The sequence below is a fragment of the Myxocyprinus asiaticus genome, chromosome 18 (genome assembly GCF_019703515.2).
Source record: "Myxocyprinus asiaticus isolate MX2 ecotype Aquarium Trade chromosome 18, UBuf_Myxa_2, whole genome shotgun sequence".
In the NCBI taxonomy this organism is placed as follows: Eukaryota; Metazoa; Chordata; class Actinopteri; order Cypriniformes; family Catostomidae; genus Myxocyprinus; species Myxocyprinus asiaticus.
The window spans coordinates 14439833-14461728 of NC_059361.1; the positions used below are offsets into that span (position 1 = coordinate 14439833).

At 40.4% G+C, this 21896-nt stretch overlaps 1 protein-coding gene across 4 annotated transcripts in view; it reads right to left on the reverse strand.

Annotated features, from left to right (window-relative positions):
- Positions 1 to 842: 842 nt before the first annotated feature.
- The window catches only part of LOC127455687 (lysyl oxidase homolog 1-like), a 39611-nt gene continuing 18557 nt past the window's right edge, over positions 843 to 21896 (reverse strand). For 2 of the 4 annotated variants that reach the window (XM_051723737.1, XM_051723735.1), the window contains 4 exons: positions 7770 to 7926; positions 7382 to 7477; positions 6725 to 6840; positions 843 to 5896 (listed from right to left, as the gene is read on the reverse strand). In XM_051723737.1, the coding sequence (XP_051579697.1) occupies positions 5890 to 5896; positions 6725 to 6840; positions 7382 to 7477; positions 7770 to 7926 (376 nt within the window). In that variant the 3' untranslated portion in view covers positions 843 to 5889. Of the gene's footprint in view, positions 5897 to 6720; positions 6841 to 7381; positions 7478 to 7769; positions 7927 to 17268; positions 18107 to 21896 lie in introns of those variants that run through there. The other 2 variants (XM_051723736.1, XM_051723738.1) reach the window with 2 other exon arrangements.

Consider the following 21896-nt stretch of genomic DNA (forward strand, 5'->3'; position numbering starts at 1 on the left):
GTGATTCTAACATGGCAGCCTCACGTGTGGACCCTCTCCATGTAGAATAAAACAGCTTTTTATAAGGTTACTGATATGACTGGAGTCTTCAGTTTAAAGTGGTCATGATTTCCTACATATATTGCAAAATTACAACTCATGTCTTTAGGAGTTAAACTTTTTTAATAAGGAAAAAATTACTGAGTGCACCTTTAAGACTGAGTGTTGAATTTTAAGTAATGTCTAAAATAGTACCATATCCATATACTTACATACTTATGATGCTAACATTTCAAAGCCATTTAAATTATTATTATTGATATTCAGAGTCATGTATTTGTTTGTATTTTACTTAATACATTTTGTGGGCGGAATAAAGATTTAGCTGATGTTTTTTTATTGTTCTAAAATAAGTAAAACTTATTGTAAGTTCACCAAGTTATTTAAATTCTATTAATAATATGTATTAAAAACATTTTGGTTTTACAAATTCCATGTTTTTAATGCTTTAAGTTGATTCTAAATTGTATTGTCAATTTAGAATAAATTTAAATGTGAACTTATTGACAAACCATGATTTCTGTGTAAAGGCATTCATACACAGGTTCTTTGCAAATGCATGCGTACGCACAGTTAGCGAATGAGGCCCATTTTGTTTAACATATATTGTAATTTTTTTTAATGCATATTTTAATTTTTCTACAAAAAAAATAAAAAAATAAAAAATGTGAAATCAAACAATAATTAATGAGCTGCCTCAGTTGAAGATCCCTGCCTTAGATTTTCTTAAAAAAAATAAAAAAATAAAAAAGGACTTCCAAATGTACTATGCAATTTAAATTGATACTAAACATTGATATACACTTTAGTCTTTATTTAGATTCAGATAAACTACGACAGATGATCAGGAGCACAAAAAACAAAACAAAACAACAACAACAACACAACAACAACACAAAGAGACTGATGTGTGGTAATGATGTGTGCACCTGTCTTGAACCACAAAACTAGATCTATCTATATTTTTGTCTATATTTTAAAACAATCATTATAATAATCATTTATACACGATATAAAGGGATACAATAAAACAGAAAGTCTGTTCTGCATTTCATCTGGATCTTGTTAATGGAAACCAGGTGGAGTGAATTACAGAATTGCTCACTACAGGAAGGAATCCACTTAGCTTTGTTTGAAGAGCATCATGCAAAGACAAACAACACACATTCCATTTACATTGAATATCTCATGATGACAATAATATGACCCCACAGAAAGCTTGTTAGAACACTTGCAGCTAATTATTATCAGCTGAGTTTATTAGCTGATGATTATAGACATTTATAACAGCTTTTTAGCATATAATGTGGATTTGCAGATGTTGTAAGTTTGTTATATAGTGTCCCTTCAAGTGTAGTGTACTAGGGAGCTCTTTCTCATTGCATATGCCTAACTGAAAACATTAATTTCTCTTTCCGAGGTAGGTACGGATGGTATTAAGTTTGTTAGTAACGTCAAGTTATGCAATGTTAGCTTTGCAACAGTAGTATCATCTAGGTTGTATTCTGCCACAGCTTGGCTATTTAACAAATCTAGGCATAAATCTAGATTTCAGATACAAAGAAATATGAATTCCTGGAATGTACCACAGCAAGAACAGTATTTTACTCCCACACAGTACATAAGAACAAAGTATGAATACAAACAGAAAAAATAAATTCATTTCCTACCTAAATAATGGCATGCATCAGATGGTTAACTGTATCATATAAAGCAAATAGTGACTTGTGGCATCTGACCAGTGTTGGCAGTTTAAAGGAATCATTCACTCAAATATGAAAATTCTGTTTTTATTTACTATAACAGTCATGTCATTCCAAACCTATGCTATATTTTTTTTTTCCTGTGGAACCCAAAATCAGAATTTTGTAGAATCTTTACACAGCACTATTTTATGCAACTACAGTCCACAAGTGACCACTATGTTGAGCTCAAAAAAAGAAAAGAAAACACTAGAAAAGCACTACAAATGAACTTGACTCATGCGCTATGTATGCTGTGGAACAACATGATTTTTCATTTTTGGGTGAACTGTTCCCTTAAGAAATAATACTGTAGATACATTCCATAGTAAAACAAGCATCCACAACAAAAAGGTTTACAAGCTTAACATCTCAGTTTTAGTTCATTCCATGCTCTGCTTAATAATTGAAAACCAAATCCAAGCCATACTGTCACATAAGCATCCACTTGTAATATCCTGATTTTTTTTAAACTGACATAAAAGGCAACATTACAACCACATCGAAATTGCAGCAGGTTAAGTTAAAGACTAAGGAACAAAAGGTACACTTTGATAAACTCAGTGCTGCTGTCAGATTTTACATACAAGTGCCTTAACCCAAAAGCCATTTTTTCCAGGCCCTTTATTCAAGCTAAAGCTACGTTTTACCTAACTGACAAATGTAATGACTGACAAGCTGGCTGTTCTCTCAGTATTGCACCTTTGCTAAAGTGGCACAGAAAAAAGGAAAGAGTCTTGGGGGAAGAGGGAAAGAAGAATTGCTTCCAGTTGCTGAGCTTTCTGCCCTCCTCTAGTATATGTTTGATTTCTCCTAATCTGAATTATTTATAAAGTTGTATAGTGCTGTAGTGATTGAGGATTTTAAGTGGGCGTGTTTACTGATACCCCAATATGGTGGCAATTTTTGTTTACCTGCTGAGCCTGTGCGTGGATGTTTTGTGATATTGTTTGCCACTTTGGACAGTGTGTGAGACTGGCTTGGTGCTGTTAAGTATCTTGTTCCCACCTCTTAAAGGAATAGTTCACCCAAAAATTTTCTCATCGTTTAATCAACCTCTTGATATCCCAGATGTGTATGACATTCTTTCTTCTGCTAAACACAAACTTAGATTTTTAGAAGAATATTTTGGCTATGTAGGTCTTCACAATAGAGGTACCAAAATGTTTAAGCTCCAAAATGAAAAGTAATCCATAAGAATCCAGTGGTTAAATCTATATCTTCATAAGCGAAATGATAAATGTGGGTGAGAAATATTTCATATTTCATATATAAGTCTGTTTTTACCATAAATTCTCCTCCCTGCCCAGTAGGTGGCAATATGCACGAAATGAAAGTGGTGATTGATAGTAAAAAAGGATGTAAATAAGAACTCACACCTATCATATTACTTTGGAAGACATGGATTAACCTGTGGGTCTCTACGGACCTGAGTGCTTATTCACATTAACTACATGTTTAAATGGTCATTTATTAAGTAGAGTCTGGAGTCTTATGGATTACTTTTATTATGACTTTATCTTTATCTGACTTTATAATTTTTAGCTTAAAATTTGTTGGTACCCATTCACTTGTATGGATCTACAGAGCTGAAATATTCTTCTAAAAATCTTTGTTTGTGTTCAGCAAAATAAAGAAAGTCATACACATCTGGAATGGCATGAGGGTGAGTAAATAAGGTAATTTTCATTTTTGGGTAAATAATACCTTTATCTCTCACTTTTTCTCACCTCTTTTAGGATTGATATTTTAGTGATTGTACTTTATTTATCTACTGTTTGAATTTGTATTATTAGTATATCTAGCTATGTGATAAATGAGTGCCTTATCTGTGTAAGTGTGAATTGGTTTTGAGTTGTGATGCACATGTATTTGGTGATTTAACTTTTCATGTGTCTATTTTGGTGATGTAGTTAGACATTCTGAAATATACAAATCTGTCTGTGCTCATTCAATTAGCATAGTTTTGTTTTGAATGTTAACAATAAAGTTTGTAAGCAAATGTAACTCTCCAACATTGTTTTTCCAGACACTGGACTATACCGGTTTATCAAAGGTGGTGGTAGCAGATCCACTTGTTTCCTCACAGTGCCATACCTGGCCTCACTGTTTTTCAGCAATTTTTGAATTTACTTTTAGCCACTCTAAAAGATGGCTAAAGACCCCATGCAAAAAAAAAAAAAAAAAAAAAAAAAAAAAAAAGTAGGGTTTGTGGTTTTGGCCCATGTCTAAATGCTTTGAGGTCATCTATATCCTAGAGTACTCCAAAATATTGACAAAATTTACTTTTACCAGATATACGCATTTAAAATGTACGGATTTTGTCCAATTAAATGCTTTCTAGAATGAGAATTTCCCTAATACCACCTGCCTCTGGCAAGAGCAAGTAGCAAATCATGGCTCATAATTGTGACATAACTAAAGCCAATTGGTCATTTTTATTTATTTATAAAAAAAATAAAAAAAAGGATAAGCCCTTCCTGTTTTAAAAGGAAATAGGTCCAAACATGAAATAAAATGGACTGATCACACTGTGAATTCAGCGTCAGGAGATCAAAAGTTCTGCTGCTGAATTTGGTCTGTATTTACTGATTCAAGGTGGTCGAAGCTGGAAGAGTTATTTATGTGAAATGTCAACAGCATGGCAAAAAAAAAAAAAAAAAAAGGGAGTTGTATTTTTTGTTGTAAATTAGTCAAAGATCAACAAGAGTACATATTTTATTTACCCTTCTCCCTAACACAAACCCAACCCTAAACCTAATCATCAGTGGAGTAAAAATGTAATTTTAGAGCAAAAATGCAACCTCCGAATAGCATTCACCATTGCTTATGAGAATGTGATTACTTCCTGGTTTCCATGGGACCAGAACCTGTGTTTAAAAGTGAACACGATAACTTCCTGGTTTCAATAGGAACAGAAACCATGTCTAGGAGTATCAGTAGCGTCAGAAGGGTGAACATGTTTCAGTTGATGCAAAAATGTCTGATGGGCATAGCACTTCTTAATTTGGGAGATGGGGATGGCGCTTCTCAGTAATTCGGGACACTGGGTTGATTTAAGGGTACACTGACATTCGGAAGCAGCATGTCGATTTCCTGCATGGTCACATTGCCAATTTCATGGGGTCTTAAAGGATTTAGACTTACAGTAATTGGGGAGAGTGTGCGTGTGTGTGCTTTAATGAAAAAATGGGGGTTAATGGGTTGGCTGCATAGAAAACAAACATCGGTCTGCCATGTGCTGTGGACTATGGTATAACTCAGTGTGTGTGTGTGTGAGGGCAGGTTTGGGTGGTTTACGAGGACATTTTTAAAAATGTTATAAACTGGTAATTACAAGGGTATTATGCGATATTTGTGGTTTATGATGACATTTCTAGTGTTCCCATAATTCAAATCGCTTAAAAAAACATACTAAATTATGTTTTTTTGAAAATGTAAAAATGCAGAACGTTTTTTGTGAGGGTTAGGTTTAGGGGTAGGGTTAGGGTTAGGGTATAGAATCTATAGTTTGTACAGTATAAAAATCCTTATGTCTATGGAGAGTCCTCATAAGGATAGCCGCACCAACATGTGTGTGTGTACAGGTTTTGCTACACTTGGGAGGACCAAGTATTGAGAATCAGCCTGTTCTGTGAGGACATTTATGGTTGTGAGGACCTTTTGGGTGGTCCTCACAAGGGAAATGGCATATTAAATGATGTTTTTTTTAAATGTAAAAATGCAAAAAGGTTTCTGTGAGGGTTAGGTTTAGGGGTAGGGTTAGAGTTAGGGGATAGAATCTATAGTTTGTACAGTATAAAAATAATTATGTCTATGGAGGGTCCTCACAAGTATAGCAAAACCAACATGAGTGTGTGTGTGTGTGTGTGTGTGTGTGTGTGTTTGTGTTTGAATGAGTGCGAGTGTGTCAGTATGTCTGCTCATTCCTCTTGGTACAAACTGAACCCAGGTTCACAATGGGCTCACAGGACCGGAACAGCACATAAACAAGAACCAAGACAAATACAATAAACAATCACAATAACACCAGAAATTCCATTCACATTGCAATGGAACAGCACTCCACTGGAGATTCCTCCACACTAAGCTGCCCAGACCTGGCAAATCATGACCTACAGAAACAGAAAATACAGTGATGGAATGGGATAAAAAATTATGGCAAGTCAACTGAAACATACTTTGCCAAATGTAATGCAAAATTACGTGCCTGTGGAGAGATTTTTGCAAAATGATATTACGTGGGTCCTTACATGTATTGTAGCAGGTCCGAGGTGAAATGTCCACTGAGAGGCGCTAAAAGCAAGTTAGATTTTCTCCAAAACAGATGAAGTTTTTAAGTTTAATGCTTTATCGAGTTTTAAATCAACAAAACCTACCTCCATACCTTAAACCTTAAACTTAATCCATAGTGTCTTAAAAAGTAAATGTGAAAATGCAATTTCTGAGACAAAGTAATTTTGTAGTGCATCTATGATACTCTATGTTCAAGTGTCAGCTCACGTGTTCTGCTGGTTTGTATCCCGGTCCTTTGCATCGCTTGTGAAACACTCTGTCAACTGAACAAGCTTATAAATGTGGTTGGTTATGTAATGCAAATGTTAAAATGTATCGCCTTACAAGTCATGCACTATAGTGTTTTTATGTCATAAGATAGCATTGTGAGAATTTATGAACTGATTCCATTTTACTCATGATTTGTGTAAAAGGAAATAAAAGTCATTGTTGTTTTAGCGCCTTAAAATTGTTTATTTCACCAGGAAACTGCTGCGATAGCCACGTACAAATCATTTTGCAAAATGTAGGTACAGTATAGTAAAGACATTGCAATTTTGACTTGTATTTTCAGCAGGGTAATGCTACATATTTTTCACAGCTAACCAACTCCTTTATGATTGACACTGTATTTGGCAATGATCGTCTACAAAAAGGGATTTACTTACTGGGAGATTTTGCAGTTTGTTGTTTTGACAAAGCGCCCTGTGTAGTGGATATTGCACCTTACTACATTGTTGGTGAAGTCAGATTCCAGCACCAAGTACTTAGGATTAACCTGGAGCTAAAAAAAAATATATAAAAATACAACAGGAATATATATACAGTAGTGTTATGCCAAGTTCACACTTGCATGGCATGAGACTGCATCACAATTTAGCCTTGGAGCAAAAGGTAAGGACGACCTCCTTTAACATCCATGTACATCAGCTATTGTGGTGTCTTTCTGCAAAGGGTCAGAAAGTGAGAGGATAGAATCTACTTGGAGAGACAGTGGGGCATGTCTGTACTATTGATGAGCACAGGGTACTGTACACAACAGGAGCATGATGAACACATTGCACCAGCCCCAGTGACATAATACACTAAATAATTAGACAACAAGTCTGGTGCAGCTGGTAGTGAACACCAAAAGACACCTCGTGCCAAACTTTTAGCAGGACATGTCATATTCTTATTGAGATGTCGTAAATACAAGATACTCTTTGTGAGGACTCTCTGTTTGAAGGTTTGAAGAGAAATGTCTCTGCAAATGCTAATATCAAAGGTTCAGTGTAATATAGGAGACAGAGTGTACATGTTTTGGCCTTCTTTCGTAGTGTTACCTTCAGTATATAGTTTCCTGGCTGAACATCAGTGATGTCAATCCATTGACAATCAATATCTGCATTGTATGTGTCATAGCAACCTGGGCTGAGACCCTGGAAAATCAATGAATGACAACACACAGTACACCAATAAATACACACAAAAAATTATGTAAGATACAGTAATTAATGGGAATATTAAATGAACAAACTAATATTAATACAAAATAACATATTTAAATACATGCAAACAAACATAAATAAATAAAGAATAATAATTAAAGCAATATTTTTTTAATGTACCTGATGACAAAAAATAAGACTCACAATTTCAAAAGAACAGGTCTCAAAACTGGCATGGAGTACAGAAACAGTATTGCTCATGGCACTGTGTATGGTACTGCACCTGGGTATGTGAAGTACAAGCGTAACGTTTCAGGTGACCAAAGTCACAGGTGGTGTCCTCCAGACAGAAGCTCGCCTTGTGTCCCTCTGCCACCTTACGGCCAGTGCTCACCTCTAGCAGGTCATAGTGACTGAACTCATCCATACTGTGGTAATGTCTGAAGCAGAAAGAGCACCGATCTTAGAACTAGACTGCTTTAGCCCATTAGACAGTTAGACAGTTTAAATTCAATTAAAGACCCAATCAAATCGCTGGATGAGCATAGTTTTCTTAACTGTGTTAACAAATTTTCTATTGCAACAAGAAGTTTGGGCAGGATATCGAGGGGCTTGTTCCTTTTTTTATATAACCAAAAGGCCTTAGTTGCATTACAGCCGTGAACAATGATTTGCTACTTCCTAGTTGGTTGCAGTTGATATTAGCAGAGGCATTTTCATTCTAGAGAGCATTTCATTAAACAAATATCTGTTTCATATTTTTTATCCGTTCTCCCTGGGGAGAAAGAATATTAATGTGTATATCTGCTCAAATATGACATGTAAGACCGAAACATATACCCTGCGTAAGTATGTGAATGCCACTTCTAGCTAAGCAAGCTTGATTTTGTGCATTTTTGTGTTCCAAAATGTGCCAGACCACAATACATAACACAAGTACGCGTTGCATTGTCAATGATGCCGCAAGGAGCACAAAAACCTAATTTAGTTTTTTTTTACATTGAAACCTGTTTGAGTCAAAAGGTTAGAGTCTGTAGTTTCATCCAATATGTAATTTTTTTAATTTGAGCAATGTTTCGCAAAATGGCACACTGCTAAACACTATGTACACTAATGTGTACTTTAGCGTTTTTCCCCCTTAGAAATTCTATATTTACTGTGCATTATCACAATGAGAATCAGTGGGTTGATCCAAAAGCTGAAAAATTTTGCTTTCAGGCTTTATATAGAGGTAGGATGAAAATTAGTTACATTTCAAACTTTTTTTTAATTACTTTTAAAATGTTTAACTTAGTCACTCTGTCCACATATGTTGCCATTAATTTTTAGGAAAACTATTTGCTCTTTAATTATTTTATTTTTTTTTATAGATTTTTTTGCATGTTTATTAGGTGCTACTAGTTACAAATCCAAAAGGGAACTGGAAAATGGACACAGTAGTAACACTCGGGTCTCAGGATGTTAAAAAATAGATGGCCTAAAAGCTAACACACAACTCTTAATCTTGTTTCATTTAACTGTAATTTTAAACTTTAACTGTACTTATTTATTATTTTTGAGTCATAACATTTTTCTTCCTCCAAAGCTTGCAGACATCAACATTTGTTGTCACTGACATGTTTATTACATCCACATGTATTGTTCATAGTTCTTATTAAGTCCCCAAATTTAGCAAAAGTTCAAATACTTTTGGCTTTACCCTCTATGCTTTCTTTCTTTCTTTCTTTCTTTCAGTTAATATTTCAGCAGGTGAGATAAGAGCTTCTTGAATGAACAGAACCTGACTTTACATGTCACACCACTTTTTCTTACCATGTGTTTGGTCTTTTGGCCAAAGCACATTTTTGGAATGCTGTGGTAATACCTGAAGGACTGCGGCTGGGAAAACACAGGTACTTTCCACTAACAGGCATGAGTTCATATTTTCCAGAGGGATAGTATATATTTCCTGTAAGCTATGTCTGTTACTGCCAGTGCCAAACATATTAAAACCTATCTGATGAGGGGATGACAGATATTTCAGGGCCCTGTAGCCAAATCCCAGCAGTCTAAGCAAAGTATATTTTGAATGACAGAGCACACACAGATGAATGCTACCCACAGATAGACCAGCAACAACATACAGTTGGGTCCGCTATTCACTTACAGGCAGTGCTTTATTTGTAAATGAAGAATTGCCGGTTCAAAAACAATGATTAAGATGTGTGGAGACCAATGCTGACCATACGACCTCAGCTTTCCCGGATCACTCAATGACGTCACTAAACAATGACCCATCCCAGTTAGCAAAATTTGTCTGGCCTTCTGTGGGCCAGATCTTTTACAATCAAAACAGGGATGTTTACTGTTACACTGCACTGACTGATTTTGTCAATTACTGATTTTATCAATTACAATTACTTTGATCAATTTAATGATTTTATTAATCTGAGTGTGTGAGTGCATGGTAAGGGCTGGTTATTACTACTCGTTGCGTCTCTTCTTTCCTCCTTCATGGTCTGAAGCCAGCTGCAGCCACCGTTTCATTACTGACAAGGGATTCTTTCGGACAGTATCTAATGAACATAAGTAGAAAAGTCAAAGACATTAACTTCTGGCAGCAATGGGATACTATGTCTACCTCGACATCGAACATCGTTGGAGCCTACACAAAATAATCCACATACAAGATTCAACTTTCTATTGAAGTATAATAAATGTAATTAATAAATTAATTAATTACAGAATGCTAGCTAATTCAAGATCATTTTAGCTAGCGTTAACTGTGCAAAGTATAGCCTAAGAACTCCAACAAATGAGACAGCAATGGATGAAGCTAGCTAATATAACCCTGCTCGTGGAAAGTCAATTGGTTTGCTATACAGTTCAGTAGTCATTACACAAAGTTAAACAGCTAATTAAAATGAACAATGTAATTTAAGGAATGTTTTTCTAAAGATACACAACAACAGTCGGTGTGATGGGCTCCAGGACTGAACTTTAGGTTACTCAATAACCCCAGTTCTCTGATAACAGGAGTGAGGGATCTCAATATGGAAATTCGCCTCAGGCATATCTGGCACTAGAAGCAATGACAACATGTCTGTCAGCTGACAGACCAATCACAGCAGTGATAAGTGAGCCCCACCTCCCTATATAAGACACCGCCACAGGTCTCTTCTTCACTCTCCGCATATCACTTCTACGTGCAACTGGAAGGAGGGAAGTGTGATTAGATACCTCACTCCTTTAATCAGAGAACCAGGGTTATGTGAGTAACCTAAAGTTCTCTTTCTAACATTTGTTCAGTATCTCAGTATTGGATAAAGTGATATATATCTCCTGTATTGCAGATATGCTGCCCGAAGCAGACCATCAACTGACTTGTAGTGTCCAAACCTGACCCACCTAATCAATATGCAAAGAATGGTTGGGGGTGGGGGACAAAATAACACACTTGTGCTTCACTGTGTTATTGTTGATTTGTGTGTGTACATACATATATATTTTTTTTACACATCGGCAGATTGACTACCCACACCAAGGTCTGAATGATCCGATGACGGCTCTGTAATATCCAATCTGTAAATCGGAAAAAAGTGTGAGGTGACACTCAATTTGTAGCCACACAAATGTCCTGGACTGAAATGCCCTTAAACAGCACCCATGAGGTAGCCATGCCTCTGGTAGAATGAGCTCTGAAGCCCTCCGGAGGTCGCAACCCCAGACTATTATAACTTAATATAATAGCTTCCACTACTCAGGGTCGGGATATGGGTCTGCTTTTATGAGAATCAGCCCAAGAAACAAAAAGCTGATTACTCTTCCTCAATGCCTTAGTTCTCTCCACATACAAATGTAGAGTATGAACTGGACACAGACAATTAAGTCGCTCATCCTCCAATGTGGAAAACGGCAGCAGGTGAAAAGCCTGCAAGTCCAATGGCTTACAGCTGAGCACGGAGTCACTCACCTTAGGCACAAAGGCTGGATTCGTTTTAAGAGACACTCTCGACAAATCCACCACTAAGCGCATACAAGAGTGATGTACCGACAATGCATGGAGTTCATTAACTTGCTTCATGGTCGTCAGAGCCAGTAACAAAGCTGCCTTTAGCGAAAGGAGCTTCAAATCCATACTTTCAACTGGCTCAAAGGGAGGCTGAGAAATCGTGTTCAGAACCACAGACAGATCCCATGATAGAACTAGCGGTTTTGACACCCTGTTCAAATGCCGAGCGCCCCTCATAAACCTGCAAACTAGTGGGTGTTGACCTACAGTACTTAGACTACTGGATTTTTTTTTCCATTACAAAAATGCAATAGTTCTTTATATAGAAACCATAGTTACTAATCATGGTGTGAGGAGCCATGCATGGTTTTACCTATGGTTCCCTATCTGTCACTCACTCGACGTTGTGTCGATGTAGTGACACTAGGGGTCACTCTTGGGAGCCCGAGACACCTCTGGTCTTTGATAAAAGGCCAAAGAAAATTGGCGAGTGGTATTTGCATGCCACTCCCCCGGACATACGGGTATAAAAGGAGCTGGTATGCAACCACTCATTCAGATTTTCTCTTCAGAGCCGAACGGTCATGCTCATTGAGCTGAATTTCTACTGTTCATTCACCTCTGCTGGATCTGACGGCGCATTTCAGCGGCTTCACCCTCCTCTGCACTGGTGCACTGCAGAGAACGCCCCTGGGCGCTTCGGCATAAAAAAAGAGAGTATATTTTCTGAAAGAGTTTAATTCTCTAAAAGAGTATATTTCTCTAAAAGAGTGGCACACACGGAACGTCTTTTTAAAGACGAGTCTTTTTAAAGATGCCTTTCCGATTGTGTGTTATTCCTGGTTGCGGTCGTTATCTCAACTTTGGTTGGTCATGATCGCTGTCTTTTGTGTCTGGGCGCGACCCACACGGAGGCAGCGTTCATGGATGGTTCATGTTCTTACTGCGAGAACATGACCATGGCAACATTGCGGTCGAGGCTTACTTTCGTAAGAAAGCAAGCCACCCCAGCGGCTCCCCGCCTCGGTCCTTCTACCTACGGGTATGAGGCCAGCGCGGCAGGCACTCCGCCGGGTATCCCCCCACCAACCTCCCATTCCCCAGCATGCCCGTCTGCCCCAGTTGGGCTTCCGGATGAGTCCGGCCTCTTGTTTGGAGCCCGCAGAGATGATGAGCTCTCGAGCGCAGCATCGGAGAGCGGGCTTGTCCAGTCAGACGCAGAAGCCTCAGCTGGGCTCCCCCCCTCGGGGACGATTGCCCAGTCACAGGCTGATGCAGAGATGACGGACATGCTTTCCCGGGCGGCCACGAGCGTCGGGCTAGAGTGGAACCCTCCGCTCTCCTCTGAACCCTCGCGGCTCGATGATTGGTTCCTGGGCTCGCGGCACCGCTCAAATCAGCCACGCCCCGCTCCAGTGCCTTTCTTCCCGGAAGTGCATGAGGAGCTGACGAAATCGTGGGGGGCACCTTTTACTGCCTGGTCCCGATTCCTCAGTTCCCCCGCCCTCACTACCCTCGATGGTGGGGTGGCCAGGGGCTATACGGCGATTCCCCCGGTGGATAAGGCACTCGCGGTGCACCTATGCCCGCGGTCCACCTGGCGCGGACGCCCAAAGCTCCCGTCCAAGCCCTGTAGGTTCACGTCGTCCCTAACGGCTAAAGCCTACAGCACTGCTGGACAAGCCGCCTCTGCCCTGCACGCCATGGCTCGCCTTCAGGTCCACCAAGCCAAGGCGCTAAAAGAACTGCACGAGGGTAGTTCTGCCCCAGATCTGATGCAGGAACTGCGTTCGGTGACCGACCTCACTCTCCGAGCGACGAAGGTCACGGTGCAGACTCTCGGGCAGATGATGGCCACATTAGTGGTCCAGGAGTGCCACCTTTGGTTCAACCTGGTCGAGATGGGTGAGGCCGACAAGACACGGTTCCTTGCTGCCCCCATTTCCCAGGCTGGCCTATTCGGCGACACCATCGAGGACTTTGCCCAGCAGTTCTCGACAGTGAAGCAGCAGACGGAAGCTATCCGGCATATCCTGCCCCAGGGCGGCTCAAGATCCCGCACCCCGTGTGCTCGTTGCCAAGGGCATCCCCCTGTGGTGACTGCACCGGCTTTGCCGCAGCCCGCCCCTTCGGCCCGGCCCCAGCGAGGAGCCCACTGCAGGAAGCAGATGCCACCTGTCTCACAGTTGGCCGCTAAGAACCCACGGAGGTCGTCAAAGCGCCCCTGAGACGGGCGACCCAGGGTCGAAGAAGCCCACAGCGGAAAGGAAGCGCTGTCTCCAAGCAGAGGATCGCCCACTGGCTCATTGACGCCATAGCTATGGCATATCACGCCCAGGACATGCCGCCCCCGGTAGGGCTATGAGCCCATTCTACCAGGGGTGTAGCGGCCTCCTGGGCCCTGGCCAGAGGTGCCTCTCTAACAGACATTTGCAAAGCAGCAGGCTGTGCAACACCCAACACCTTTGCAAGGTTCTACAACCTCCGGGTGGAACCGGTTTCATCCCAGGTAGTGGCACGCAATACAAGCGGATAAGCCTGGGATAGCCGGCCGGGTGTATCACTTGCACATAGTGCCTTCCACCTCTTTTGAGCTGAAGACGTGCACCATTAATTCCCAGTAGTGTTCACAAACTATGTTCCCTGGTTGACTTCTTCCGAGCCCTGTGGCAGTCGAGTTTATGGAGAGACTCACTGCTGGCCCAGTACACGTGCTAACTAAGTGCCCTGTTCTGGGGTAGGTGCTCTGCATGTGGCGGTTCCTTGTAAGGTAACCCCATGCGATGTATATCTTCCGCTAATTTGTTTCCCTGTTGGCAAACTGCGTCTTCCTTGGGCAGAGCCCCTCTGCCCCAGTCTCTATGTTTGTAGTAACTCCTCCACCATTGGGTAGGATCTACTTTGAGACTCTCCACATGGTCATCAAGACCATGTGACGTATTTTTTCCCACTTAAATATCCCCCCTCACTTCGGGCGAGATGTGGTCTTCACGGTGTCCTCCCCTTGGGAGGGACACCCCCCGACTAGACCTGGTGGCCCAGTCGGATAATCCCAACTTTTTTCCACTCCCTAAAAAAAAGGGGAAAAGAGGCCATGACTGGGTTAGCCTGTCTCTATCTCTTGGGTAGTTGACTTGTCCCCAAAGGGCCGTTCGACACTCATAACTATGTTGGGGGAGGTTACGTGACGGCCTGGTGCGCTGGCTACGAGGCACACAGTGGTCTGCCTGTCACACAGTTCACACAGTGGTCTGCCAGTTCACGTAACACAGTTTAGCCAGTTGTGGCATTTCGTATAGGGACCCCTAGTGTCACTACATTGACATAACGTCGAGTGAGTGACAGATAGGGAACGTGACATTGTGTCCCTCCTGTGACAACGTTGAACTACCCGCTGAAATGGCTGGACCTTGTCTCGGCTCTTCAGTATAAAACCTGAATGAGTGGTTGCATACCAGCTCCTTTTATACCCATATGTCCGGAGGAGTGGCATGCAAATACCACTCGCCAATTTTCATTGGCCTTTTATCAAAGACCAGAGGTGTCTCGGGCTCCCAAGAGTGACCCCTAGTGTCACTACATCGACACAACGTCTCGTTCCCTCCATCACGGAATGGAGGTTATGCAAGTAACCAGGATGTTACCATGGTCTCATAAGAAATATAATTGTTAAAACTATGGATACTATAGAAGAACTATGGTGCATTTTCATAATTATTGACCAAGCCATCGGTTTTCCAAATCTGTACTATTGTAATGCTCTCTGATTGTAGGAAAATGTTAATTGTTTTGTTTGTCTTCAGAAATTCCAAGACATAGCTGTAGTTTAATCAGTAGGAGCCTGATCAGAATATTGAATATTATCACACTGTCAGAATATTTCAATTTATCCCTATAAAATACAGGTGTTCATTTTTTCCACAGATGTTACTGTTGTTAATATCATAATATCCATCTGCATCCCAACCTCAAAATCAATGCTGTATGTGGTGAGCAGGGCATGGCCAAGCAGTAAGGATGGACACCTGCAGGAGAATTATCTCAATCAGCTGGGGGAGAGATAAAGAGGAGGCAGAGCCACAGTTGGAGAGAGAGAGAGAGAGAAAGAGAGACGCATGACGCTGACTGTGTGGTTGTTCATTTTATGTTGTGTTTGTTTGGTTGACGCTGAAAAGTGTAAAAGTAAAACTCACGTTGGATTGTTCACCCGGCTCCCGCTTCCTCCTTCAGAGAGAACTGAAGAAAGTCAGAGACTTTGTCACAGTGGTGCCGAAACCCGGGATTTTAGAGGAGAAAGGCGCTGTCATGGAGTCCTTGCCACTGGCTGAAGATTGCGACTCTGAGGAGATACCCGATCTGGTGGTGCTGGAGCAGTTTGTCAGCAGGTGACCAAAAGGGATGGCTAAGGGGGTCCAGTGACATCACCCGGTGTCCCTGACGGAGGCAGTGCAGCTGGCTGAGGACTGTTTGGCGGCATGTTCGGGGGCCAGCGAGCCTCTTCTCTTGCTCTCTCCTCTCTCTCTCTATCTCCCTCTCTTTTCCTCCCCCCTCTCCTTCCCCTCATCCTGTTCCCTGGAAATGGAGAGTTGTGACCCCGGAAGCCATCTTGCAGCGGGTCGGCCGAAATGGCAACACTTCCTCTCCAGAAATGGGGGGTGGGGGGTGGGGGGGGAGTAAGTGAGTAAGTCATGGCTCCCCGGCCTGAATAGGGTGATGGGGGTATGTGGCGAGCAGGGCATGGCTGAGCGGTAAGGATGGACACCTGGGAGGGAATAATCTCAATCAGCTGGAAGAGAGATAAAGAGGAGGCAGAGCCGCAGTTGGAGAGAGAGAAACGCACAATGCTGACTGTGTGCTCATTCATTTTATGTTGTGCTGAAAAGCAGTTTGTTTGGCTGACGCTGAAAAGTGTAAAAATAAAACTCATGTTGGATTGTTCACCCGGCTCCCGCTTCCTCCTTCAGAGAGAATTCAAGATAGTCAGAGACATTTTCACACTATACTGTCAAATGTGCATTTCAATGCACATAACATGTAAAATTATTGGTAATTGCATGGGTGCTACCAAAGCAGGTGCTGATGCAACATGTTCAACAGGCCCTTTGAGGGCACAAAGAAACCCTGTTGTGGCCCAGGCTAAAATTGAGTTTGACACCCCTGTTTTAAGCTATTCTTCGACCAACACACGTTAATATGGGTCTGGGCTTTTGGACACTTGCACAACAGCACCGCTGCTGAAAAAAATACCAGGGGAAACACTGAGATGGAAGGCTGAAGATCGGTAGGTCTTCTGATAAATGGAGGCCGACATTCTCTCCGTCCGTTCCGGCAATGAAGGGGGAGTGGACAAAAAGGCCACCCGACGATCGGGATAGAGGTGACTGCCACCGATGCCTCGTCCAGAGGGGGACTGGACATCTTTAGATCATCCATCCTGTGCACATCCAGCCTAGAGGAAACTTTAACAGGCACTCTGTGAGAAAACGGCTTGTCCCAAAAACGTTGCATCTCCGTGACGCACACTGGTATGACAGGAATCAATTGTTTTAATGGCGCAGCATGAGATGGCAGCCGTTTACCATCATACAGGTCTCTCTCTGCACCCTTGCCTGCCTGCTGTGATTGCCAGTCAATGGAGAGTTTGGCTACTGCCTGTCTACACATTTCAACTAGCTCCAGCTTCCCCTGGACAGGAGAGGGGGACGCATCCATCACGCTGCCCAGCCAAGAATGAGCAGGAAGAATAGCATCAAGTCAAGTCAATTCAAGACATTTTTATTTGTATAGCACCTTTCACAACACACATCGTTTCAAAGCAGCTTTACAGAAAATCATGCATTAACAGAAAATGAAACCGTAATTTCTATAAAGTCTCAGTCATCAATGTGTAGTTTGCTTAAATACAATTATGAAGTGTGTTTAAAAATAAGTAATTAAATATTAATTGTATTTAGAAACCCAGTAAGCAAGCCGAAGGAGACTGTGGCAATGAACAAAAAACTCCATAAGATGTTGGTTAATGGAGAAAAATAACTTTGGGAGAAACCAGGCTCAATGTGGGGGCCAGTTCCCCTCTGGCTAACAGCATGAATATAATGCCAATATTACTTATTTATGTGCAGTGCAAGACATGGTTTAAAATTATTAAACTAAGTAAGTGTTAAGGGCCAGTGTTTACACAAAGATTTTGTAAGAACTGTAAGATTAATGACTAATGTCTTTGAAGTTTTTAACTGCAGGAGTTCATATAGATGCATTGTCTTTTGTTAGTTAGCTGATGAAGGCTTTTGTTGGCAATTTATTGATAGTCTATGTATTGCATTTTAAGAGTGTAGTCCATCATTAGACCAAGGTGATGCAGGCCATGATCAGTGAGGTGCTTCACAGTTCAACCGGCCAGTAATTTCGTTGAGGTCTATCCTAAGTCCAAGGTTCAGTAAATAGCATATGAAGTATCCCATGACTTATGGTTGGAGTTGGCATCAGTTCATCCTCTGAGGTCCATCGTATTAGACTCAAGTGATGTCTGGCTGGCACCGGATGCATTTTGTCATCATCACTCAGAGACATGTAGCAGTGGAGTGCGATACCAAGCAGGAATGGAGCTGGATCCGTCCGGTTCTGGTGACCTGGGGATAGAATAGAATAATATTAGCGTAGATGCCATTACATTTTTTGCAGAGTTATAGATAATGATCAGTGTTTCAGGTTCCGGAAGACCTAACTAAAGCAGCCTAATTGTGTGGTGAAGAATAAATTAGGTGTATGCCTGGCTAAATAGATGAGTCTTTAGTCTAGACTTAAACTCAGTGAGTGTGACTAAGGAAGTGAGACTATTCCATAGTTTATGAGCCAAATAGGAAAAGGATCTACCTCCTTTTGTAGATTTTGATATTCTAGGAACTATTAACAGGCCAGAGTTTTGCGATATTCATGCTTATTCCATGAACGTGATGGAATATAGCGTGGTAGAAGGACACTTAAGTACTCTGAAGCTAGACCATTCAAAGCTTTGTATGTAGTTACACAGAACTGTAAAATTAATATTAAATTTAACAGGTAGCCAATGTAACGACGATAAAGTGGGGCTAATATGATCATATTTCTTGGTTCTAGTCAGTTGTCATGTGTATTTTGTTGATTCATGTTTTTCATGTCTTTTATTTTGAAAAGTTTATTTCCTGTTTCATGTCATGTGTCCCTAGTCAGGTAATGTCCTGTTTTCCCTCCATGTTCTTGTGTCTTGTTTTCATTGGTTTATTGTCTTGTTATCCTGTTATCAGTTCTGTTTGTTCATTGTTATCTTTGTCATGTGTTCTCCCATGTCCATGTATTTAAGCCCTCGTGTTTTCCCATTGTGCTTTGTCAGGTATTGTTGAATGCAACTTTGGTTGTGTTTGGTCACATAGTCATTGTTTATTGTCAAGTCAAGGTTATGTCTAGTCAAGTCAAGTTTATGTTCATGTTTATAGTTTGGGTTTATTGGTTCTCACTTTATGTAAATATAATTGCACTTGGGTTCTTCTATTCATCATCATCATCTTCATCATTGTCAGCGCCAGCAACAATGTTACATCAGCACTCTGGCTGCTGCAATTTGAACCAATTTAAGTTTATTTATTGAACTTGCTTGACATCCTCCCAGTAATGCATTACAATAATCTAGTCTTGAGGTCATAAACGCATGAATTAGCTTTTCGGCATCAGCAACAGAAAGCATGTGTCGTAATTTACAAACATTGGAAATTTGATTTTCAAATGACATATTGGTATCAGATATAACACCTACGTTCTTCGCTGTTGAAGACGATGTAACAGTACATCCATCGAGAGTCAAATTATATTTTAGTGGCTTATTTTAGAGGTTTTTTGTCCAATAACTAGTACCTCTGTTTTGTCAGAATTGAGTAGAAGACACTTCTGGCAAACAATTCTTTGATTTCATTGATACACTCTGCTAATTTGGAGAATAGTGAAATTTCGTTGTGTTTTGATGAAATATAAAGTTGGGTATTGTCGGCATAACAGTGGAAACTTATTCCATGATTCCTGATAATATCTCCCAGGGGAAGCATATATAAGGAGAAAAGCAGAGTTCCTAAAACTGATCCCTGTGGCACTCCATACTTAACTTTTGTTTAATTTGACAATTCCTCATTTACACAGACAAAGTGGTAGTGGTCTGCTAAATAGGACTGAAACCATGCTAATACAAGTCCACAATTGGCAACATAAATCTCTAGCCTCCTCTTGCCTCATGTCAAAGGCAGCACTAAAATCTAAAAGCACTAGAAGAGAAATGCAGCCACGACCAGATGATAAGAGCAAGTCATTAGTAACTCTTATAAGTGAAGCCTCTATACTGTGGTGTGGCCTAAATCCTGACTGAAATTGTTCATATATATACTATTTCTCTGAAGAAATGAACATAATTGGGAGGACACAACCTTTTCTAGTATTTTCGACATAAACAGGAGATTTGAAATCGGTCTATTATTAGCCAATTCTCCAGGATCAAGTTGTGGCTTCTTAATAAGCAGTTTGATAACTGCCATTTTAAAGGTTCTTGGGACATGTCCTAAGGATCTCACCGAGCTAATAATAGTTAATAATATTAAGAAGAGGTTCTGAGATTACAGGGAATACCTCTTTTAAGAGCTTAGTTGATATTGGATCTAACATACATGTTGTCGCTTTTGATGTTTCAATAAATTTTGTTAGCTCTTCATGACTATGACAGCGAAGGATTGAAGTTGCACGTAAGGAAAATTATGAGAGACTGTTTTTTGAGTGTGACGAGGAGGAGGGCGGGGCCAGGCCATGACTATGCATGCCCGACCCCCAATTGGGCTAATCAGCTGAGGAGAGGGATAAATGCAGCTGGATGCGGCAGTTCGGGAGAGAGAGAGCCACACGCAGCTGCCGTGTGTGTTTATGTTTATGTCTTTTTAAGTTTTCATTAAACATTATTTTGACTGTTCAGCCGGTTCCTGCCTCCTCCTTGCCCATTTTAAACCCTGTTACACTGAGGTACTGTGACAGATGACTGCATAATTCCAATTTTATTTCTGATTATTTCAATTTTACCAGTAAAGAAATTCATGAAGTCATTACTATTGTGCTGCGACGGAATATCTGGTTCAGTTGAGGCTTTATTCCTAACCAATTTTGCCACAGTACTGAATAAACATCTAGGATTGTTGTGGTTACTTTCTATGAGTTTGCTAAAATATGCTGACCTGGCAGCTTTTAGTGCCTGTCTGTAGCTACAGACACTATCCTTCCATGCACCAAAAAATACCCCTAATTTTGTATTCTTCCACTTGAGCTCCATTTTCTGAGCTGCTCTCTTGAGAGCATGAGTGTAATCATTGTACCATGGTGCAGGGCTTTTTCTTTAATTTTCTTTAATCGAAGGGGGGCGACACTATCAACAGTGCTAGAGAAGACTGTATTTATATTTTCTGTTATTTCATCAAGTTCTTCTAGACTTTGGGGCTTACTGAGTGTATTAGATAGATCTGGAAGGTTATTAGTGAAGCTATCTTTAGTGGTCGAAAGAATTGTTCTACCTGAATGATAGCGTTGTGTAGATTGAGTAACATTAGCTGATCGCAGCATACGAGAGATGAGGTAATGATATGAGATGTCATCACTCTGCGGTAGAATTTCTATAGTATCAACATCAACTCCATATGACATAATTAAATCTAGCGTATGATTATGGCGATTAGTTGGTCCTGTCACATTTTGTCTGACTCCAAGCGAGTTTAGAATATCGCTAAATGCTAATCCCAATGTGTCATTTTCATTATCTATGGGAATGAAGTCACCAATAATTCTACAAATCTACAGTAACTACTAGATCTGATAGAAAATGTGCAAATTCACCAAGGAAATCAGAATAATGCCTGGGTGATCTATATACTGTAGCAAGGGCAAAAGACGACAGAGATTTTTTATTTATATCTGACGGTGTTTCATTAAGCATTATTAGTCCAAAAGACTTAAACTTATATCCTGTCCTCTGAGTAACACCAAAAACGTCACTGTAAAATGTAGCAACACCTCCTCCTCGACCCCTCATTTTTATAACAATAACTTAGGAGTAGATTCATTTAAACTAATATATTCATCCGGTTTAAGCCAGGTTTCAGTCAAACAGAGCACATCCAAACTATGATCTGTAATAATTTCATGTACAATTAGTGCTTTCTTTGAAAGAGATTTAGTAGCCCTATATTTATATGATGTTTATCTTCATTTTTTTTTTTAAAGTTTGACCTTAATCAATTTTTTTGTAAATGATTTAGTGAGGGTTTTGTGTTTGGTAGTTCCGGGAACAGACACAGTCTCTATATGATATCTAGGTAATACAGTCTCTATGTGTTGTAGTTTATGTGACCTGTGTGATGTCTC